Genomic DNA, 24,985 nt, shown 5'->3' with positions numbered 1-24,985 from the left:
ACAGAGGAGATTTTGCACAGTACTGCCATATAAATAAACAAACAAACAAATAAATATTAGCCACATTTAGTCAGAGACATGCTACAGATATTCCCTGAAACACTACTCCATATATCCATGACACACACTTATAGACACATAAACACACAAATGAAGCTGAATAAATGCTTCTGCTAAAATTAAGGATACTGACATTAGAACTGCTTTTAACTTCATCTCTATTTGTGAGAGTAATTTGCACAGACTTGAGATTAACATCAAGATACTAAATATTCACAAAAGACAACTCCCTCAAATCGTGTTTTTGCTTATCTATAATAATTTCCTTTGGTAATTTTATTCAAGAACATTAACACAGATCGCTTGTGTTGTGTTCTTAATTATTTTTTAAATATTGTGCTGCCACTCATGTTGAAATACATAACATGCAAGCAGCAGGTTAGTTTGAAATGCAACATACTAAACTGTTTTTTAATCAATGAATGATAACGGTAGTTTGTGTTTTGACTTTTGCCATTTAATTACCAGTAATAAGATTTTTAAATTAGTAAAGTAAAATCTGTGTTCAGAGTCATTTATCTCTGCTTATGTTTATTTTAAAACTGCCTGTGAGCTTGAGGTGCTTGACACAGCAACAAAAATATACAACACTAATTATGTTAGCAATAGTAATATGTAAGTTGCCACGTATTTCCACAATACAAAATTCTTGTGGCCTTTTTTTGAGAAGCTCTTGTACTTCTATTGTTTTCATCAGGCCTTTGAAATTCAGCAGGTGGAAAGCCCTGAGACTATGTCCCATGAAATTTCATTCAGGTTTGGCTGAAATATAAACAGGCCAAAATCACCATTACCCTTCTGTTATTAATGTTAAACAGGAAAATTTTGGCAGAATGCCAAGATAATAACTGAACATGAATATTCCAAGTTTGGGCCAAATCTGAAGCAACAGCTGATGACACTATGCAGGGAATACATCTTTGAATAAATCCAGACACCTAGAACCAAAGCCAAATGCTCAGTGTTACTGTAATCTCCCATTTAACCAGATGTGTGTATTCATAGGCACTCAGGCCTCATACAAGCTGTACTTCTTTTGATGCAGTCAAGAACTTGATCTAATATGAGTCATTCTCTTGGCTGATGATTGTACAGTAGCTCATCGCTCTTTTAGCTGGTAGTTCAGACCCAGAGCCTCTTGACACTTTTGCATTTTAGTGCACATAAAGTCTGTGACATAAACTAATGTAGTTTCTCAATAAAGTAAGATTGACTTAGGCCCCTGACGGTAATTTAAAGGGCATGTTAGAGTCAATTATAATTGTTGGTAGCCCCCCAAGATCAATATTGTTTACATTTGTTACAACCACAACTGATAGAATTCAGGCTGTTGAGTGCATTTTTATGTCCTGTACATTTGGCTTTTCCCACTTCCCACTAAGATTACTTTTCTGATGTTTTGTATATTCTTTCCAGTAGGCTGCATGTGTTATATTCTGCATTTATCACACCTTGTTGTTCTATCAATCTGCTCCTCGACCTTTATGATGCTGTCTACCCTAGTGCCAGCTGGGATCTGGGCTGCAGGCAAATTCACTCATATGCTGATAGAAATGAAAGGAGTGTCAAAAAGTATTGTACTGTAATCAGGCCACTTGAATTGTGTGTTACTTTAGTTCAAAGGAAATGTTAATGGTATTGTCTTCACTTATCTATAATCTGTTGACTGTGATTGCATTACAGTATGTATATCCCTGCAACTAGTAAATCCTAGATCAAAACTGTGTGTTCTTGTTAAGATGAGAATGTACTTGATGTATAAAAGTCATGAAAATGAATGAAGAATTGTTGTTGGCTATTACATTACCTTTTACAGAGTGTTTATCCCTGTAAGTAAATTACCCATCAAACACAACTGGAGCCTTGGAAATGTAAGTGAAGAAGGGTGCTAACTTCAGAGCAAGGGACATTATGGTTCAACAACAAGAATTCACAGACTCAGTCTCCATTTACTACTCAATGACATTAAGGGAAAACCTTCATGGTTAGAGAGATTGTCAGCTTGTCCTCTGTGAGAAGAAGTATAAATATGGATTCAAAGAAAGATCCTTTATCGCTGACTGTTTGGACCCTTCAAGGAAGATACCAAATGCAAAGTGGAGCTCCCCAGAAACATTTGGGTTCCCTGAAAAGACTTTTGGGAAACTAGCAGTTCATTACATCAGCTGCTTCTATTTGGACTTACAAACTTTGACTCACTCACCTGTTAATGTATTTTACCTGCTTGAACCTCTCAATAACTCTCATTTCTTTTTCTTAGCTAATAAAACTGTAGTTAGTTTACTAGAGAATTGGCTGTTGGTGTTGTCTTTGGAGTGACACTCAAAGTACCAATTGATCTGGGGTACGTGACAGATCCTTTGAGATTGGGAGTAACCTGTTGTGGTGTAATTTTTGGTTTATGTGACCATTGTCACTAAGTACGGTTTGTCTGGGTCGCAAGATAGGCTGGAGTGCCTAAGGGGACTGCCTGTGACTCCATGGTAAGAGTGGTATAGTCATTCAGAAGTTCACACTTGTTACTCACCTGGTGAAACCTAATTGTTGAATATATCACAAGTTGGTGGTGCCTGCCCTGTTTTCTGGCAGTCTGACCTAAGATTGGCACTCACAGTTGTTCAAATAGCCACTTTCCTAACCTAAGGATTTATTCTGCGTAGCCTTTTGCATATATGACATTTTGCAAATAGTCAGTGTCAGAACACCTTCTTTGTTATATTTCAGCTGCACCACTGTAATTAGATCTATTTGGGGCTACATGAAATACAGCTATGGTACAATTAGGTTACCCCACGCTCTTCTCCTTTCCTGTGCATACAAAGGACCCTAAACACAGTCGAACTAGAATGATTCCGCAGCATGTGCCAGGGAATAGGTTTTGGAGTGACCCCAGGAGGACAGTGGGTAATTCACTTATCTGTATATGCCAGGTGGCAGTGCTCTATGTTTGAATCATAGAATCATAGAATATCAGGGTTGGAAGGGAGCTCAAGAGGTATCTAGTCCAATCCCCTGCTCAAAGCAGGACCAGTTCGCAACTAAATCATCTCAGCCAGGGCTTTGTCAAGCCTGACCTTAAAAATCTCTAAGGAAGGAGATTCCACCACCTCCCTAGGTAACCCATGCCAGTGCTTCACCACCTTCCCAATGAAAAAGTTTTCCCTAACAGCCAACCTAAACCTGCCCCACTGCAACTTGAGACCATTACTTCTTGTTCTGTCATCTGCCACCACTGAGAACAGTCTAGATCCATCCTCTTTGGAATCCCCTTTCAGGTAGTTGAATTCTATGTTTCTCCTGTCTAGCTTACAACACTCCTAGTAATACATCCCAGAAGTACATTTGCTTTATTTGCAACAGTGTTACACTGTTGGCTCATACTGAGTATGTGATCCCCTATAACCCTCAGATCTGTGCTCTGCCCCAGTCCATACTCCACTCTATCGGAGCCAAAAGGCATCATGTCTAGCTGCAAGAGGATCTCTGCAGGCCAGACTTGAATACCATCATTGGGACTTTGCATTCCCTGAGCTCCTCTTGGAAAAAAAGACAGACTACTTCAATGTCAAATCCATTCATTTCACTGCCATCTGCCACTTCCAATCTGAGAAGCATTCATGCAAAGGATGAGGTAGCGGAGGGAGCATTTTTTTTTTCTTTTTAGAGCTAGCCTATTCTATAGCTACCTCAACGTGCTGCAGGATATGAGACGTTGAAGCCAATACAATACCAAGCAGCAAACCAAAACAGGTAAGCTCTAATTTGTCTAGATCCCTCTGTATCCTATCCTACCCTCCAGCGTATCTACCACTCCTCCCAGTTTAGTGTCATCTGCAAACTTGCCGAGCGTGCAGTCCACACCATCCTCCAGACCATTAATAAGATATTGAACAAAACTGGCTCCAGGACCGACCTTTGGGGCACTCCACTTGATACCATCTGCCAACTAGACATTGAACCATTGATCACCACCCACTGAGCCCAACAATCTAGCCAGCTTTCTATCCATCTTATAGTCCATTCTTCCAGCCCATACTTCTTTAACTTGCTTGCAAGAATACAGTGGGAGACCGTATCAAAAGCTTTGCTAAAGTTTAGGAATAACACATCCACTGCTTTCCCTTCATGCACAGACCCAGTTATCTCCTCATAGAAGGCAATTAGGTTAGTCAGGTATGACTTGCCCTTGGTGAATCCATGCTGACTGTTCCTGATCACTTTCGTCTCCTCTAAGTGCTTCAGGATTGATTCCTTGAGGACCTGCTCCATGATTTTTCCAGGGACTTATTTGCTTTTTCAGAGGCAATGCAAAGACAGGGTTGGAGGCAGGGCAAAGCCCAGAATAGTCAAAAAGCATTAGCTGAAGAACCTGCTGCAGCCCTGAGGTCCTCAGAATTCAAAACATAATTTTGGCCAAGCATTAATCTGACTATGGACAATAGCTACTTTCTTTATTATTCATTGGGTGGTATAGGAAGGCAAGTGATTTGTACTATCCATTGTAAGCAGTTGAACTGAACATGAATCTGCATTTCATCTACTTAAAAAGTGTCCAGATGCTGTGATAATGGACACATGAAAATCATTAAATAAAATATATTCCAAAAACATTCTGTTTTTTTTAATCTAACTTGAATCAGGATTTCCCCTGATTTAAAAATGTTATAAATATTTTTCTTTCCTCTCCAATTGTATGTAAGAAAATGCCGACCTTTTTAGTGTTGTCAGGTTTTACATTGCCCTAATTGCCTGAGATGGTTTATTTTCCAAGGTTTTTTTCCCCTCTCCCAGTTATCAATTATCTGAAAGCAAGCAGTAAGGGGCAGGTTGTTTTTTTTTTTTAACATATCTTTGTACATTCTAAAGATTTTTTCTTCCACCTTATTTTTGGCTACTAAAATAATTTTCCCCTTATGGTTTTATTTCCAGTGTCTCTTCATAGTCCCTAATGGTTTTACATGCTGTTGCTACATTTAACTCTCCCTTTTTACAGTCAGAATCATGTCTGATTCTAAGTTAAATTGTTTTGGTGGGTGGTTCACGAATTCACATCCCAATTGATAGTCAATCTCAGTTACAATTACAAAACATATGAAGCAGTCATCTTGTCCCAGCTATTCAGAGTAAAAATATATGTTAATAACATTGTAACATAGAATTATACAGACACTTACTAGTTAACTTGGCTATAAATTGCAATTGTATCTAATTCCATACAGGGACTTGGTCATTGTGAGCAAATATTCCACTGTAAAGACCAAAATAATACCCATTATCACCTGTTTCCTACTAAACATAAATAGGACTAACAAAGAATGCCCTATGGAAACAAGGGGGAAATAGAGTTTGCTCTAGTACATTTACAAAAATGTGACCAGACATCCTTTTGCATCATTTCAGTTTCATTCAGATCCATTTGTTGTTGTGGTGGTGGTGGTGGTGGTTTTACTACTTCATATCTGCTCTGCTTCACATATGCACTACAACAATGCAGTTGTCTTCTATGTTCACTAGCTATTGCACATAGTGTTGATGGAATTTTCAGGCACTGTATTACTTAGTAAATTGATTATTATTTCCTGAGCAACATACTGTAATCAGCACAAAATAAATTTTGAACAGAAGAGCAATAAGAAAGTCTCTTTGGTAATCTCTCTTTCCCACTAGGAATGTGTTTGTATGTGTGTGCTTCTATAGATGTATATATGCACTTTGCACAGTAACAGCATTCCCATGCATATATATGCACACAATTGAAAGATAGTGGTGTATATGCTTAGTATAGGTTTGATCAAAAACCCATTGAAGTCATTGACTTTCTTTTGACTTCAAAAGGATTTGACTCACGCCCTTTGCAAAGAGAAAATTGATGAGGCACTCAATTTGTGACATGAAACTATATCGTAGCGTCAGCAATAAAATTGTAAGCTAAATCTATTATGCATCTATCATGCAGCTATGAATATTTTTCTTTATTGCAACTGCAGTCATGTTGTGGGAGTGGGGAGAGGTTATTTTCTCATTCTCTGTATAAATCTAGTTGTATTTATCCCTTCTCTTCCTGGTAGATCCCATAATAAACCACTCCAGAAGGTAATCAGATAAGTGAGAAGCAAAAGTGGTTTTAAAGATTGTATAGATGCCCCTAGAGATTATCATCTAGATTGTCCCAAACCCTCCTTGTCTATTCAAGGGACTAAGGAGAAATACAGCACCCCCTCACCTCCTACCCCTATACCTGCTTCCTTGACCCTGTTCAGATTGTCCTTCTTGCCATAAGGCAAGGATGAAGGGGGAGATCTGGGGCTACTCACTCCCTGGGGAAATGGAAATGGGAGGAGCTAAATGGAGTGGGAGGAGTCATAGTTATACACACAGACAGTCCAGCCATTGCTGTCTCTATGCACAGCAAGCTACCTCACACAAAGAGCTGAAGTAATCTTTTCCCTCCATAGAGCAACAGAGAGGCAGGGAAAATATTGAGCTATGCTCCTGAGCAGTGCAGTTAAGTACCACCCTTTCTCAAGACAGATTATAGAGTTACTCAGTCAGTGTAGTCTTATGAGAAATACAATCTCTAAATATATAACATAAGCTTTTTCAATGAAACACTGTGTCTAAATCTACTTAAACCAAACCACTAGCATAAAGTAAACATGGATATGTTCTGCAGTCTTTAACATACTTGCAATGGTCCTTCCAGCACAAAGGTTGGAAGAAATATTTTTGGTGCAATATTTTGTTTTTGAGTCTAAATAAAACTTTGCAATGGACCAAATATTATATGCTAGTGTACATAAAAGTCTCTTTTTTTTCCTGTCTGAACATGAACCTGAGAGCAACATTCCGAGTAATATAACTGAAATACACGCAATAGAGTTTAGAGTAAATTGCACAAGAATATAGAGCAAACCAACTTTTGCAACTGTAAAAATTATCTGAGCTTAATCAATCATCATCCCTTTAATGTAGTAAGCATAGTTATATTTTATTCAGAAAAAAGTTATGAGAACAAAATGTTGGATTTATTTAACTGGCAGGATATTAAATAATATAGCTGTTATCTTTTCCTGTATTGTAAATTATTGAATTAAACCTTCAGTCAGTTTGGCCATAGTGCCAAATGGATATTACAACAGTACAATGCAGCAAACAATATCTGTCACTGAATCTAGGTCTCACTTACAGCTGAAATTACAGTGAATAAAATGCTTGTGCAGTAGACTGGAAAAGGGTTCATTATTATTTATTCGTCTTGCCTGGTAACACAAAAACTAATGAAATTTCATTGAGAAGAATGCATGTCAGGATTACTGTACATCATAAAGACACATCCCTTTAACTTCACTGTGGATATTTGTCTATGTAATCAGATGCCTGTTTTGCAATACTTCTATATCTGAAGGACATGGCCAAGTTCATGACATAAAACAAATCACCCTCATAAATGAAAAGGCTTCCTTTATCTCTTCTGCATCCTACATAATAGTACAAAAGTCTTCCGAAAAATGTGCTGTAAAAAACAGTGTAGCAGTGTACAGCAAGTAATTCTACTCCAGCAAGACCTGTCTGTTGTAAACTTGCATGTTTTCTTTCTTGTGGTGTTGTGCAAGTAATAAACTCCATAGAATGTGAATATCTATATTCTCTATACCTATTTATGGTCTATATAGCTATATCAATGTCTATATAATGAATTTATCCATATACATCTGCATCCAGGTCTACATAATGTAATGTCGGATCCTCATCTGGGGAGAACTGATTAAACTTCATTGACTGAGAACAATTTTATGAAATTTACCAGAAATAGGCCTATGCCACAGCCTGAACTTCTAGCTCTGAATGCTTTGCAGAATATTTTGGCTTTGCATTAAATTATCTTAGTTCTCTGTATACATCCAAACTTAGAATTTGGCCCTAAAATTCAGAATGCTCCTTTTTATGAGCAATGATTTAATCAAATGTTGACATTCAAAGTGAAATATTAATCATATTAAGAGCTATAATTTATACAGCCATAAAATAAATGGACAGACATAGATGTACACATTAATATACATTCTCCAGAATCTCAACTGGCGTAAATCAGCATTGCTTTTTTTATTCACATATACAAGTTCAAATTATGAAACTGAATGAATATTCCTGGCAAATTAAGTATAGTGGTCACCATTTAAAAATAAATAAATAAATACCACTCTTCCCAGACTGTAGTATCTGTGTTACCATAGTAGTATTTGTTGAATATGTTTAGACTTTGAATTTTTGACAAAATATTTTATCAACATTCGAATTGCAATGGAAAGAGAGGAGAAATTAATGAAAATGCTCTATTTTCCAACCAGTTCTGTACAATTAGCTATTTCAATTCATAATCATTGCCAGAACTGTGATATTTTGTATCCTACCCCTATACTATAACTTTTGACAAGTTGTTCCTGATTAAACAGTAACCACAATAATGTAATAGTTTAAACCAATATTGTACTTGTAGCATCAAGAAACTTCAGAGAATATGCAAGAAATATGTAATGAGAGTGTGAAAATGGACACTTCATAGCTAACTACTCCAAAGAAGGCATTGGCCAGTAAACATACCATAGATATTTTGGTTTAAATATTAGGAAAAATTATCAGAATAGAAAAATACTGAAACATTCACCCACGGACTGGCATTCGCAGAGTATAGAATTGCTCTCACTGGAGATATTTAAGATTTCTCTCTCATTTTTCAGGGATGTTTTAGCAGTAATGAATTCAGTCCTATGGGGAAAGGATAAGAAAACTTTCTGTAGATCCTGATGTTCTGGTCCAGCTCAGTATAAGGTCTGGGAAAGGGAGGAAAGGGAGGGACATATACAAAGATGGCTTATTCTAAATCAGAGGTAGGCAACCTATGACACGCATGCCTAAGGCAGCACATGAGCTGATTTTCAGTTGCACTCACACTGCCCAGGTCCTCGTCAGCAGTCCAGAGGGCTCTGCATTTTAATTTAATTTTAAATGAAGCTTCTTAAACATTTTAAAAACCTTATTTATTTTACATACAACAATTGTTTAGTTATATATTATAGACTTATAGAAAAAGACCTTCTAAAAATGTTAAAATGTATTACCGGCACACAAAACCTTAAATTAGAGTGAATAAAAGAAGACTCAGCACACCACTTCTGAAAGGTTGCCGACCCCTGTTCTAAACTATTCTGCTTTATATTGTGCCTGGCTGCCAGTGGCCACAAGGTGGGATCACCAGACTGCATAGCTGTGCCCTGAGTCATCCTACCACATCCCCTATGCTGACAGGGGGTACCAACCCTGTAGCTTCACAATGGTGGTGACCTGGAGCACAATAATGCCTGGCTCTGTTGGAAGTCATTTAAATATATTCTGTATATATGGCCTCACCATGTAAAGTCTGAGTCTGAAATCCTGAGTGCCATTAAAGTCAGTGGGGGTTTCTCAATTGGCTTCAGAGAGACTAGGATTTCACTCCAAGTGCCTCATAGGCCACCACCACATTCAAGAGCATTTCAGAAAGCTGGGTTCCTTTCTATTTTTAGTGTCTGATAAGAGACAAACTGGGAGGTCTCAGTTGCTCCTGAGTTGACTTTTTCAAGAGAAACTGAAACCTTAAAGGAACTCAGTGTCTCTGAAGCTCTATACATCAATGTCTGGAGGGGAAGAAAGCACATGAAAGTTGAAGACTCCTGTGGGGAAAAATCCCTACAGGCTTTAGGCTGTTTTTGTTGCTGAAGCCTGTAATATGCCCTTTAATCTCACTTTCTATATGCTACTCTCCTCTTTCAATACCAGGCTGGGATTTGAACAATTTACTGGGGAAAATATGTCTCCCTGGGTATACGTCTGCTATGTCTCTCATGTTTTATTCCTTTCCTTGGATACTTTCATTCCTTTTCCTTTCTGCCTATCACTGCTTAGCTCCTTCCATGGCCAATATAAGACTCCTTGCATTAATCTGTTATTTTAAGCTTATGCTCCGTTGGTGTTAACAAGCTAACCAACTGACACTACGTATCATCCACTGCTTCTTCTTTTGCATCAGTCAAACTATTCAAAGCCCTTGAGCTATTTTTTGGTTGAAGAAAATATCCATTCATTTCTGTTTCTAACAGGACTGACTCAAAATCCCTAGCCTTATTTGCAACAAGAGGTTCTCACACAGTTTTAATATTTGTGGGGCCTAAACAGCATTTCTTCTTTGTGTATATGTGGGGTGGTTTTGTTTTTTACATATTGTCTTCTTTTATTTTGCTCTGGTTTGCAGAGCTTTCTTAGAGGCAGATGCTTACACCTTTACACAGTTAAATAGCACACACTATGGTGGGACTGTAAACATGCATGAGTGATTTAGGAGCACAAGTTCCATGGAAAGTGAATTGACTGAAGCTGTTCCACCTTGTATAAAAGTTAAATATTCATTAGAACAGGGACTGAAACCTGGACTTCCTACTTCCCACATGAGTGCCCTGGCCTCTAGCCTCAGGAGTCATTGGCACTCTCTCTTGCCCAATGACTAGTCAAGTTGAAGTGTAAGTCTTTTGGGTCAGACACTTGTTTGTATAGTGTAGGGGTCGGCAACCTTTCAGAAGTGCTGTGCCGAGTTTTCATTTATTCACTCTAATTTAAGGTTTTGCGTGCCGGTAATACATTTTAATGTTTTTAGAAGGTCTCTGTCTATAAGTCTATAATATATAACTAAACTATTGTTGTATGTAAAGTAAATAAGGTTTTTAAAATGTTTAAGAAGCTTCATTTAAAATTAAATTAAAATGCAGAGCCCCCCAGACCGATGGCCAGGACCCGGGCACTGTGAGTGCCGCTGAAAATCAGCTCGTGTGCCGCCTTCGGCACCTGTGCCATAGGTTGCCTATCCCTGGTATAGTGCCTGGCACAATGGTTCCCCTGTACTGATTGGTGGGTCAGGTGCTACCAGAATATAAATAAGTGATAGTAACACAAAGACAAAAAGCTTTAAAATGGAATTATGTTTGAGAAATGTATCATTAATTTAGATTGGAATACATTACAGGGATATTGTGATTATCCCCACATGAAGCTACAAACCAGGAAATTCAGCATTAAGAATATACTTAAAAGAACTCAAACTTGTTGAGTGTGGAAATGCACAGTTAAGGCACACAAGCAATCTTAACTCTGCTCTGTATCGATGCCATGCAACAATTGTATGAGTATGATATAAAACTTGTCTCGTCCCAGATTAAACTGATTTTCAAGACATTCTGGTTTTCAATATTTTTCCCCTCACGGTGTCACTACAGAGCAGAAGTGTCACTCAGTCATCTGTTCTGCTTTTTTCAAGCACTGACCTGGTCCTTACCATAAAGTTGCTAGAAAAGACACCTCTTAATCATCTGCTGTTTTTGGTTCATAAAGTCCTATTAATGTTTTGAATCAGATACAAGGCTCTGTCTAAGGCAGAGTAAGAAAGATTCATTAAAGACTCACTATCCCTGAAATTTATAACCTTTCTGGATGGTAATAGCTGGGATAAATTCCTCCTTATCTAGTTTCCCTATGCGAATTATTGCCGCTTAGCATTTAGAAGCTTTTTGCAGTACACTCCTCACCATAGTGCTTTCTTGTTCTGACCTCTTCAGTGTTGTGATATTTCAGCATATTTAGGCTACCCTTAATACTCACCCATTCATCTTATGGGATAGCAACACAACTCTTCTCTGTCTGCTACTCAAGCCTCTGGGACAAAAGAGTGGTTGCAGCAGTTTAAGCTCTTCACGGCATGTATTGTCCTGTTGTTATTTGTTAGTATTTCACCTAGCACAATCCAGGTCCCAGACTGGGGAATTTACATGTTATCACAATACAGTTAAGAAGAAATAAGAAGATATGCCATACCCTGGTGGTGATCTGCTTATGCATCATTTATGGGCCCTACCCATGTGCAGTGTCCTCTCGTGTTAGTCTCTTTGGGGACTGCAGAATGCAGACAGGCCAAAAGCCCTCTATGGCCTTTCTGTTTAAATGGTGCACTTCATGCATGGACCAGTTTCACCTATAATGAATAGAGGCTGCACTATAATAGTGATTATAGTGCTATATAACAGGTGAAGCACTGAAATGGGTTCCCTACAGAGGTGATGGAATCTCCTTCCTTCCTGGTTTTTAAAGTCAGGCAAGACAAAGCCCTGACTAGGATGATTTATTGGGGGATTGGACCTGCTCTGAGCAGGGGGTTGGACTAGATAACCTCCTGAGGTCCCTTCCAACCCTGATATTCTGTGATTTTTTTAATGAAATAATAGTGACTATAATTCCATTTTACATAAAATTCATATAACAAAAAGGAAACCTATATATTTCTGCCCCATATACATCCATTTGTGACAGGGAGTCAAAACAAGGGGAGCTGCAGGTCTGTTCTTTGTTCTTCAGATCCCAAGCATATAAAATATATGAGTTTTACTTGACTTTACTGTAAGTGACACACACAGAGTGAAAACAGGTAAAAATCTAGAGGAACATACTGAAAACTGTTTGACTGGATCTGAACTGACTACTTCAATCCACCTAACAGAAAATGTGCTGCCTACACAGACATTAAAAGAAAACAAATTGAAATCCTCCGTTGATTTAGGATTCTGAAAAAAAAATAGGCTTCCACCATATCCAAGTTAATCTTTATATTGGTTCAAGACAATATCACATAATGATTAAAGGAGTGTTATTTCATTTCAATATTCCACATTTGAATTCAAGCTAGCATAATTATGGTGTTTATGGAGCTCAAACTGATCAGGCAGCATAGAGAAATACATACATTTTAACTTTATGAGGATGTGTTTCATAATGAGAGTGTGTATTTGCTTTCAGACACTAAGCAGAAGATTCACAGCCAAGGTTTATGAACAAATACATCCATTTAGTCAAATGCCGTTATTCTGATAGACTGAAATAAAAAATCCAAATTCAATGTGTACAGGAGCAAGAGACGCTAAAAAGATCCACTTGCCATAACTAGTTATGGAGGAATGGTGGTAACTGGCCAATGTGGAGAAAATATATGACCATTGTCTACAAGAAAAGTCAGGAAATGAGAAATGTCCCATGCCTGACAGTAATAAGGAATGGGTTCCCAACACAAGCAAAGAAATGTATGCTGGTAAAACCTAATCCTTATGGTCTCCAACAGCGCAAATATACTTTGACAAACTTGGTGGCATTCGTCCTGTCTCACAGAGAAAATATTAGAGAGAAGACAGGATGACAGTGGCAAACTGAGGCTCTTCCTGGGGTACCCAAGGCTAGGAGGTTGCCACCTGCCCTTAGCCAGAGGAAGCCTTGTCTGTGCCTTCCAGGGGTCAGCTATTAATTTCACTGGACTTGGGTAACACGAACACCCCCATCTCTGCCTACACAGACCCTGCTGTCCCTCTGCAAGCTTTCTTAACTAGTTACAGTCATGTCTTATAGGGCAAAGCTCACGTGAAATCCTTCTAGTGTAATACAGCCAGGCTTGGCTGTGATCTTCCATGCATGAGACAAGCCACACTGTCAGCTTGGCTTCTCAGAGGAAAAGATCTAGGATGCTCCCCAACCCCTACTCTTATTGTTGTCCTTACTCATAAACAGGATGCCCCCTGCTGGTTGTTTTTCCCCTATCTGTGCCTCATTTGTCTCAGACTGTAGCTAGGTCTCCACTGTGATGCAGACAATACACAACACACACTTGAGCAGCCAGAGAGAGAGAGAGAAGCATATCTTCTCTTTTACCTGACAGGAGCATGGTTATTGCCTCCCGGTGACCTGTCTTAACTCACGTATGATGAGAACACAATTTTCAGTACCGAAACATAATTCCTTAAACTTTCGCTATATGTACATTCCATAGTCATTATGACAACCAGTGGTCTGTTGGTAGAGACCTCACATACCACCTTTAGGTAAACTTAATTTGCATACATCTGATCCCCTGTGCTCTCTGCCAGTTGGCATCAAGAGGTTCATGTCAGAGAAGCCATCTTCAGAGACATACAAAAAAAGTCATGCACAATGCTGGGATAACCTTTCTAATAGGGGTAAGTAACACATTTCTCCCTTAAAGGACCTTTTAGATCACATGTCAATTAGTGTATCCAGATTTGACATCATACTGCAGTAACAGAGACTTTCAATTGGAGTTAGGTGCCTAACCTGCACAGGTGGCCCCACTAGGCACCTCTCTGCATCTTAAGTTACCCAAATAGCTTTGTAAATCTGGCCCTTGGAAGTCTATGTCCTATTGACTTTTAATGAAACTTAAGAGTTCTAAGGGCCAAAATCATGTTTCATGTTTGAAAATGGCACTAATGCTTCTAAAACACTTAGGTGCTTTTGAAAATTTTAGCCATGAGCCATAGGAAGATAATAACGATAAAAGGGCTGTGTAGATTAACACATGAGACAAGAAAAGCACATTGCACTTATGGGAGGAAAGGCAATCGAGGGATAATTTGGCTGAACCTTTGGAATAATAAAAGTCAAATTTCAGAAAGGTGGTAAAAATAAGAAAGCAGCAGGCACAGAGAGAGAAAGAATTTAGATAAATGTTATTTACACAGTGAGTGGTCAGTTTGACAAATGTCCTACTAAGGGTAGTATTAGAAAGATCTAGTGGAACCAAGTGAAGGAAAAGTAGCATTGTAGGAAATGTTGAGAGAAAGAACAGTATATTTAATCTGTTGGAAGTGTCTAGGGCAAACTCTGCATTGCATTTTCTGGAAGGGGTCTGACCTGCCTTGCCCCTCAAGGAATTGGATAAATGGAGCTCAGTCCTTTAAACCAAAAAAAATATGTGTAAATTTTTGTGGACATTAGTAGAAGTCATCTATAAGGATGCCCAATGCTTCAGTGGAGCTCCCATATCTATGGTAACACAGCTGACTGTCGTCTTTTGTGGTCCCTACCAGTGGCTCCCCTTCAACTCCAAGGGATGTTCAAAATGTGATGGGGTTTATTGCTAATTGGTGCTAATGGACTTGGAGGGGGACATTTTCTCCCCAGTCTTTCACCTCATGGAGCACCTGTCTGTGGAAACACTTTAACAGGACTGAGTGAAATGGGAACAACCTCCAGAGTGACTCCTGTGCTATCTGCCACTCCAGATGAGCTTAATTTGATTCCTTCCCTATGCAATATGGGAAGGAATTATCAAGGCCTCGATTACTAGTGGCCGGGAAGTTTCGTTTTACAATATGGAAAATGTCTGTAGTTTTAGTTCAAGCAAACTGGACATCACTGGAAGCAGAGATAAATGAGAGCCCTACTTAGATATTTCCTGAGACTGGTGCAGGGACTGTCTTTTGGTTCTGTGTCTGAATTTTTGAATTTAAGCCCTGATCCAGGAAGGCATTTAAGTACATATTTATTTTAAAGCATGGATAATCCCACTAAAGACAAATGGGTGAGATGGTGTCAATGGTTATATTGAGTTATGTATTTGCTTTGCTATCTTTTACATCCTGTCACTGGTTTTGCTTTGTATTTTTGGGGAAGCTTAATTTAAGTCCACTAGAAATGGCTAAGTGAAGAAATGTTTGAAGTCTCATTAAGTTCAGATATAGCCTGCAAAGTTCAACAGAATGTAAAGAGTTATGGAAATTGATGATTTTTCATATGATTTACTCTATTTTATGGTCTATTATGTCATTTATAATAACTCTCATAACATTCAGAGAAGTTTAATGGTTTACCTTCAAACTACTAGCTCATCTTAGCTGTTTTACTGGCTTGAAATATTGTGTAGCTCTAGCTTTATATCCTAAACTTGGTGGATGTGTTTTATCTTTCTATTGTATCTAATGTATGTATAGCCCTACCATTTCCTTTATAATACAAGATACTCTTTAAAAAATGAGATGTGTGTTCCCAAACAGCTATTTCAGTGTAAAATAAATCAATCTCTTCAGACTACTACCACAATTTAACTCCACGTCTCCTGAAGGCTACTTCTACCAAGTGCTACTCATAAAAATACACTCACAGTCATGTTGAGTTCTGTGAATTTTTATGTAATTCCTGAAGTGTAGGCTGAATATAGTTTATATTATGTGCAGAATTTGTTCAAGGGCAGATTTTAACATTAAAATATACCGGAAAGACTTGTGTTTAACCTTGGGTGGAATCCTGATAAGGCCACTGGTATTTAGATATAACCATCCGTTAAAAAGATTGGTAGCCAACATTATGTTACCCTTCTACAAAAGCAGCAACAGACCTTCTGGGGTTGAACAAAAAGCTCTTCAAGAGCATAGCACAATACAAAAGTGTAGGACAGGAAACAAATTATAACAAATCTAACAATAATAGTACATAAATATTTATCTCGGGCCTCTGGCTCCGGTCAAGTGTATTATCTGATTGTAACCAGTCCCATCCCACAGAATATTATTCAATATAAATAATTAAGCACTAAATAGGATAACAATAAAATAAACAAGCCAAGACTGTACCAGGGAATAGGAAATGGGAGATTGCTTCTTACAAGTCTTTAAAAGATGCTTCTACCTTGAAAAGCCTTTTATAGAGCATCCCTTTTCCGCAGTGCTGTCTTGACGATCAGCTGGAATCCTTTAAAAGCTTTTAAGCAATAAAGTTAAAATATACAAGTTTTTCATTTGATAATATCTTCTCAATGGACTTATTGCAAATGTCAAACCTTATTGGTTTTAGATCCATGAAACTGTAAAATTCTGGTCTCATCTGGGAATAGAAGAAGCTTTAATAACAGCAAGAGGATCAAGAGGATTAAACCAGTCATGCAACAAGGGTTCCTTATGCTTTGCAGTACATTTTATAAGGCCCCATTCCCACAAGTTGCAAGCTGATAGACCCTTGAAATCAGGTACAGGGGTCTTCCTGTGAAGTTCTACTTGCAGGATCAGGACCTAAATGTATACTTAAGTGTGTTGCAATACTTGACAGTCTTTACGTTACACGACATGTAACCAATGAATCGTCATTTTCCAAGAAAAAAACATATTGAGATGCATACAGAAAACTGGTGAGCACTATCAAAGTAATTTTAAATATTTTAGAGAGGTAGGATGGTCCAGTGGTTAAGGCACTAACTTAGGACTTGAGTTCAGTTCTCTGCTCTGTCATAGGCCTGGTCTACACTACGCGTTCAAACCGATTTTAGCAGCGTTAAACTGATTTAACGCTGTACCCGTCCACACTACAAGGTCCTTTATATCGATATAAAGGGCTCTTTAAATCAGTTTCTGTACTCCTCCCCAACGAGAGGAGTAGCGCTAAAATCGGTATTACCATATTGGATTAGGGTTAGTGTGGCCGCAAATCGACGGTATTGGCCTCTGGGCGGTATCCCACAGTGCACCACTGTGACTGCTCTGGACAGCAAATTCTGGAACATCGGTTGCAGGGCAGGTGAAATAGAAAGCCCCTGGCGAACTGAATTTCATTCCGTTTTGCCCAGCATGGGAGCTGTTGATTTCGGGGCGATGCAGTCAACAGAAGGCTGCAGAAAAACCAGTGACCGTACGGGAGATACTGGATCTGATCTCTGTATGGGGAGACAATCTATTTCTATCAGAGCTTACCATGTTACAGAAGACGAAATGCAAAGCATTTTTGAAAAGAATCTCTAGGCTTACACGTGCTGATGTGACAAGTGTAACGGAAAACCAAAGATCCAAATAGCACGCTCATGGAGGGAGGGGGGGGTCGGAATACCAGCTATTCCACAGTCCCCAGCAAGTCTCCGAAAAGTATCATCTTGGCTGAGCTTCCAATGCCTGTAAGTTCAACACATTGTCCGGCAGTTGGTTCAGGGTATAGCTCACAATTTCACTCCCTCCCCCGCCACGTGAAAGAAAAAGGGAAGAAATCGTTTTCTTGACTTCTTTCAATGTCACCCTATGTCTACTGAATGCTGCTGGTTGACGCCGATGCTGCGCAGTGAAGGATCAGTATTTCGTCTTCTTCCCTCCCTGGTGGCAGATGGTGGGCAGTAGGCTGCTAGCCATCCTTGTCATTCAGCCTAGTGAGTTGTGCTCACTGGCTGGCCTCAGGTGAGGCTGGCGGGGGGCTGAGGTAAAAATAGGAATGATTCCCGGTCATTCCCAGTAGATTGGTACAGAATTGGCTTGATATAACCATCCTTTCATTCATAGCAACTGGGGGGTGAGCTCCATCAGAGCCCTCCCTTTCCTGTTTGTAAAGAAAAGATTCTTGTACTGCCTGGATATCTTAGGCAGCGGGATGCTGGGCTCCAATCCCCCGCACACTTAACATTCTGCCTGGAACTGTTGATAGCAGCGGAGGGCTGCCTCGCCCCTTCATATTAATCTCACTAACAAGTCATGATGTTTCTGTATTCCTGCATTTCTTTTTATAACTTCATGACACAACGTGAGGGGGTGACACTGCCACGGTTAGCCCAGGAGGTTGGAGGAGGAGGGAAAGCAAACGGGTGGGATTGTTGCAGGGGCACCCCAGTGAAGCATGGGTTAGACTTCTTATTTCTGTGGGGAATCTGACATGGAGTAGATGTGCTTATCTGATATACTGGTTCTCTAGAACCACTTGCACATTATTCTAGGCAGGCTGACTTATTTTTAGAAACCATAAAGAAGGGATTGCCCTCGGGAGTCATTCCAGTTTTTGCCTTTGCGCCCCGGCCGACCTCAAGCCCAGGGAACCCATGATTTAGCAGCGGACACTACAGACGACAGATAACCATCATCTTACTGCCAATTTATGATGCGCAGCAGCAGACAGAATTGATTTGATTAACCATCTCTGCTTATCAGCAAAAGCAACGCATGCTGCTGTGTAGCGCTGCAGTAACGCCTCTGTTAGCGGCATTCCAGTACACATTTTGGTGACAGTAAAAAAAAGCTGAACGGGCTCATGTGTTGCCGTGCTATGACGTCTGTCAGGGCAATCAGGAAAGAGCGGCGAATGATTGTCTGCCGTTGTTTTCCCGGAGGAAGGAATGAGTGACGACATTTACCCAGAACCACCCGCAACAATGATTTTTGCCCCATCAGGCACTGGGATCTCAACCCAGAATTCCAAGGAGCAGGGGAGACTGCGGGAACTATGGGATAGCTACAGAATAGCTACCCACAATGCAACACTCCGGAAATCGACGCTAGCCTCGGACAATGGACGCACACCACCGAATTTATGTGCTTAGTGTGGCCGCGTGCACTCAACTTTATACAATCTGTTTTACAAAACCAGTTTATGTAAAATTGGAATAATCCCATAGTGTAGATGTACCCATAGACTTCCAATGTGCAATTCAGTAAGTCTCTCTGTGTCACAGCTCCCCATCTGTAAAATGGGGATAAATAGTATTTCCCTACCTCACAGGGGTACTGTGTAAGGATAAATATGTTAACGATTTTGAGGCTTTCTGATACTGCAATGTTGAGCACCATACAAGTACTAAAGATAGATTGATAGAATGACACCTCTTTGTCCTTCTCCGCTTCCATCCATAATCTTTACGCATAAGTGTGATGTTCCACTCATAACCTTTATGCATAAGTGTGATGTTGATAGGAGAGGGAGTAGATGTAATAGACAAATAATTTCTGTAGGAATCATGCAAACAAGCTACTCTTCACTTTCATTATGTAAATAAGCCAGAAATCCCCTGGAATGAGGTTTTATTATGAATCTGATTTTAAATGTTTGCTCCATTACAGAAAAAAACCTGAAGACTGATGCCTAATATAATAGTTTGCAAGGTCTTAGGTTTTAAAGAAAGGCAAGAACACTGGAAGCTCTTACCTATGTATAAAAGGCTAATTTTAAATTATTGTTTTATTTCACAGAGGAAGATACTCTTCACAGTCCTATTTTTATCCAAGAGCCATATGACATCACTTATTCTATTGGTTCAGAGGATCCTGAAATACTGCTGAATTGTACAGCCAAAGGATATCCATTGCCATACTACAGGTGAAGTCATCTTTGCAACTGTGTGGTCTCCCTGTAAATGTTTTAGACTATAGTTGATTAAAAGCTCAGTAGCACATCCCTTACATTGGTGAGTGTTAACACACACACTAATGCTATTAATGGATCAATGAGACTACCTTTGTGAGTAGATACTCACCCATATGGGTAAAAGTGGCACAATCTAACCCTCAAAAATGGAATATATTCACTTGAGTAACAATTTTATTGGATACTTAAATTAAAAACTCTAATAATGACAATATAAACTGTTCAAAGTAACCACTGTTTAAAATATTACTAAGAAACCATATGTAAGGGCAAGAAACAAACAAAACAAAAAATAGGCCCTTGGGAAATTATACATCCCATTGAGCTGGATTCAAATCCTACTGAAGACAATGGAAATCTTTCTATTGACTTTATTGGTTTGGATCAGGCCTGGTTGTTCAGAATTCTTTTTAAAAAGATGGTGAAAAAATATACAAATACATCAATTTTGCAGAGTACATGTTATCAAAATGTCATTTTTTGCTTGTGTAATTTCATGAACTTTTAATGTAAAAAAAAACACATCACCAAAAATTTCCCATAAAGTGTTTTAAAACTTACAGCATTACTTAAAATAAACAGAACATCTGTGAAAACCAGAAAAGGGTAGCATCTTGCTGTGCATAAGTATTTGCAAAAACTTTCATTATAAAAGCTTGCAATGCAAAAAAAACACAAGTCTTGCTTAACTCTAATTCTAACATTTCATTTATATATTTATAAGGTTTATAAAGAGAAACAGCATGGCACAGTTCTGAGTTCTAGCTTACTATACCCAATAAAAGCAGCAGAGAATCCTGTGGCACCTTATAGACTAACAGACATTTTGGAGCGTGAGCTTTCATGGGTGAATATCCACTTCGTCAGACGCAGGTAGTGAATTTCCAGGGGGGCAGGTATATTATATGCTAGCAAGCAAGCTAGAGATAACGAGGTTAGTTCAGTCAGGGAGGGTGAGGCCCTGTTCTAGCAGTTAGAGGTGTGAAAACCAAGGGAGGAGAAACTGGTTCTGTAATTGGCAAGCCATTCACAGTCTTTGTTTTAGTCCAGAGCTGATGGTGTCAAATTTGCAAATGAACTGAAGCTCAGCAGTTTTCTCTTTGAAGTCTGGTCCTGAAGTTTTTTTGCTGCAGGATAGCCACCTTAAGGTCTGCTATAGTGTGGCCAGGGAGGTTGAAGTGCTCTCCTACAGGTTTTTGTATATTGCCATTCCTGATATCTGATTTGTGTCCATTTATCCTTTTCCGTAGTGACTGTCCAGTTTGGCTGATGTACATAGCAGAGGGGCATTGCTGCGCATATGATGGCGTATATTTACATTGGTAGACGTGCAGGTGAATGAACCAGTGATGGTATGGCTGATCTGGTTAGGTCCTATGATGGTGTCGCTGGTGTAGATATGTGGGCAGAGTTTGGCATCGAGGTTTGTTGCATGGATTGGGTCCTGAGCTAGAGTTACTATGGTACAGTGTGCAGTTGCTGATGAGAATACGTTTCAGGGTTGGCAGGTTGTCTGTGGGCAAGGATTGGCCTGCCACCCAAGACCCGTGAAAGTGTGGGATCATTGTCCAGGATGGGTTGTAGATCCCTGATGATGCGTTGGAGGGGTTTTAGCTGGGGGTTGTATGTGATGGCCAGTGGAGTCCTGTTGGTTTCTTTCTTGGGTTTGTAATAGGCTTACTTAATAAAATCTAGGTCCATAACATTGTTTGTTTGTTCAATAACCTTAGACTCTTATTTTAAACATAGTCTGTTGCTCCAAGGTTCTGAAAACTTGAGTTTAATAAAAGGAGAAGTTGTAAGTTTAGAAAAGGATGCTATATCTCATTAAATGGGGTTACAGCAAAGATTTTGGAAAAAGAAAACTGAGGAACGAGAAATCGTACATGCAAGATATTGAAGGAAATCAAGTGTTACCTAATGAATTGGAGAATATGCTCAATAACTTTTAAATATGAAGTGAAAGTTTTCCCTGCAAAGCTGCCAGTAGCAAATGGGAACTTGGCTTTCTCTGCATCTTAAATGCCAATTTATAGCAATTAAATCTTTTCAGAGTTTTATATATGAGGAAGTACATTTTCCTCCATTTTTTGGAACAGTAGCTGCTCACTATATATAGTATCGGAGGTAGCCATGTTAGTCTGTATCCACAAAAACTAGAAGGAGTCTGGTGGCACCTCAAAGACTAACAGATTTATTTGGGCATAAGCTTTCGTGGGTAGAAAAACCTCACTTCTTCAGATACACGTCTTCCAGCCCTCATCTCATGAACTCCTACGTACCAGCCTGGCCATCAGTTGCTTCAGGTTGCTGAGTTCCAAGCTCTCCAATACATCTACTCTTCCCACTTTCAGTGAACTAGGGAAGAGGGAGCTTCCTTGGTAATCCAGCCGTATATTCTCTCTCCTCCATACATATGCACAAATAGTCTCTGTAGCAGCAGGAGTAGCCTTCAGAACCTCAGAGTCACTGGGGCAGATCCTCAGCTTGTGTGAGATATCACAGATCCATTGTGGACACACACCCTTGAACTCCTCTCAGTCACACCCCATACTCTCCTACTTCCCACTCTTCCTCCTCTCGATTATTCTGTTTCTCACTTTCTCCCTCTCCCACATTCCACGAACCTTATCACCTTTACTCCACATCCCGCCTATTTTCATTCCACTCCCAAAATACAATGGAATGAACAAGAGATGGGACGAATAATTTAATGTTGTTTTCTCTCTCTTGCTCCCTTTTCATTTACTTTGGTGTAAATCGGGAGTAACTCAGTTATAGTAAATGGAGTTACAGTGACACACAACTAGTATGATGTCAGAATCAGTTTCAACATTTAGCTTTGCATTATATAAAATATTTTGCAAAGCCCTGGTTACACTTATATGGTCAGATCCTCACCTGGAGCTTCATCCTCACCTACACTGTTCAGGTCTTGCATTGACTTTCTTGGGAGCAGGAATAAGATCTTGGTGTAAATCAGCTTAACTCCTTTGATTTCAAAGCAGCTAAATCAGTTATACCATCTGAGGATCCGGCCTATATATGTTAGGTTCCCATATATCTAGATAAATCAAGACCAGTATGAAATTGTAGTAATATGCTATGCTGAGGGTAGAGTTAAGGATTGCAAGGACTACTGCAATGTTTTTCTTTGATTCATATACACAGAAGAACTACAACAGGAATAAAGTTATATATAATATAATTTGCCAGTTGGTACTTTTCTATATAAAAATATGTGGATATGAAAATAAAATAATAAAATAATAATAATAATAATAAATGTTTAGTTTTTCCTAAAGGTCTTTGTATAAGATTTTCATTATAACTTTTAACAATATCCATTGACGATAGTCATAATTTTTTGCAACTTCTTTTCAAAAACCCATAATACTTAGCAACCACACCAATATATATATATATAGGGAGAGACAGCGCACTGAAATGGGCATAGGGAATAAGGAAAAAATGAGACACTATATTCTACATTGTGCTAGAAATAGCAGAATGCAGACCAGATTACAATGAAAACAAAAGCAAAGATAGACATTTTACTTTAGATACTGAGTAAAACAACATGAATATCTAGTTATATTCCCTCCCAATATAATACCCTACTATGCCTTTTAATGTCCAGCAAAGTTGGTTGTTTATAACAATATTTGGCCCAGTATTTCTATTGTACCGTATATAATATTGATGAAAGGAAAATATATCATGAAGGCTTGCAAGATAATTTCTAATTCATTGCACTTGAGTATTTTCATTAGAGTGGAGTCAATAATTCACAATGAATGATTTTACCAATATACTTAGCCTCTTTCTCTGATGGCAAAATATCTATGAGCATATCTTGATTTTCTCTAATTTATTCATTATTCTGTTTTTCTTTTCATTTTTTAAAAAACTCCGAGGATTGTTCACAAATAGTTTTCTGTGATACCTATACATTTCTTGTTTGAACTGTGGGTGATGACTTATGATTGTTCAGGTACGACACATGGCATTTTTTCCCATCACTGATTGCAAGAGATGAAATGAGCTCTCTTGCATCCTGAACATAAAATTTCATGTGAGTTTGAAATTCACATCCTTTGATTATACATTCCAGGAAAAGATAATTGTTTAAAATAAGTAAAGAAATGCCACATTTTACGTCCACACTTACTGAGAAACTGCTAGTTACCCAACGCTTCAACATAGTAAAGAGGAAGCTGCTCTCACAGCTTGAGATAGACCAACTCCACATTACATCCCAGACTCAAGAAGACCTGGAAGAACAAGTGGATGTGCAGCCCAGCAGCCCATCCCTGAAGCTGAAACTTCGCTGCCAACCACCTCCATTGCAGAGCCACAGCCAGCTGATATGCAGGCATAAGATCATGGAGAAACTAGCTACAATCAATCCTCGAGACTGATTAACCAAGGCTCAGTAAGAGAAGTACCATTCAGATAGTATGGTTAGAAGATGCCAATAGAGCCCTCATGACAATCCCTACTACCACCATAACTCAACCAATGAACTACTGGTATACGCTACAGCTCTGTATATCCTGAGATGCTTGGCTACACCATCAAGAAGAACAACAGTATTGTACCACCCTGGAAAATGAGGTTGGAGGATAAGATCAAGGCGACTCGGAGAGAAGTTAGTCAGCTGATGAACTATAGAAGGGTGTAGAGATTATGAGATACTTTGCGCTACTGAAAAAAATACAAGGGCCTGACTCCATCTGAAGCGCCTAGAGACTGCTAAACAAAGGCTCCAGCACTGGCTACCCAGGCTAGAATATTGCCTACGAGAAGCAGGAGGCCAAAAAAAGTAAATGCCTGTTCTCCAAAGAACCATCCAACGTTGTTACTCCCAAACTGCAGTGCAACAACACAATGAACAGCAGAG

General features: G+C 39.0%; 1 protein-coding gene across 2 annotated transcripts in view; it reads left to right on the top strand.

The window, feature by feature from the left end:
- CNTN6 (contactin 6) overlaps positions 1 to 24,985 on the top strand; it is a 232,854-nt gene that overhangs the window by 67,457 nt on the left and 140,412 nt on the right. For both annotated transcript variants that reach the window (XM_032794620.2, XM_075073115.1), the window contains exon 3: positions 19,908 to 20,034. In XM_032794620.2, coding sequence (XP_032650511.1) covers positions 19,908 to 20,034 — 127 coding nt within the window. The remainder of the gene's footprint in view (positions 1 to 19,907; positions 20,035 to 24,985) is intronic.

This window comes from Chelonoidis abingdonii, chromosome 17 (assembly GCF_003597395.2).
Source record: "Chelonoidis abingdonii isolate Lonesome George chromosome 17, CheloAbing_2.0, whole genome shotgun sequence".
Taxonomy (NCBI): Eukaryota; Metazoa; Chordata; order Testudines; family Testudinidae; genus Chelonoidis; species Chelonoidis abingdonii.
This window is presented reverse-complemented; position numbering and strand designations above follow the sequence as displayed.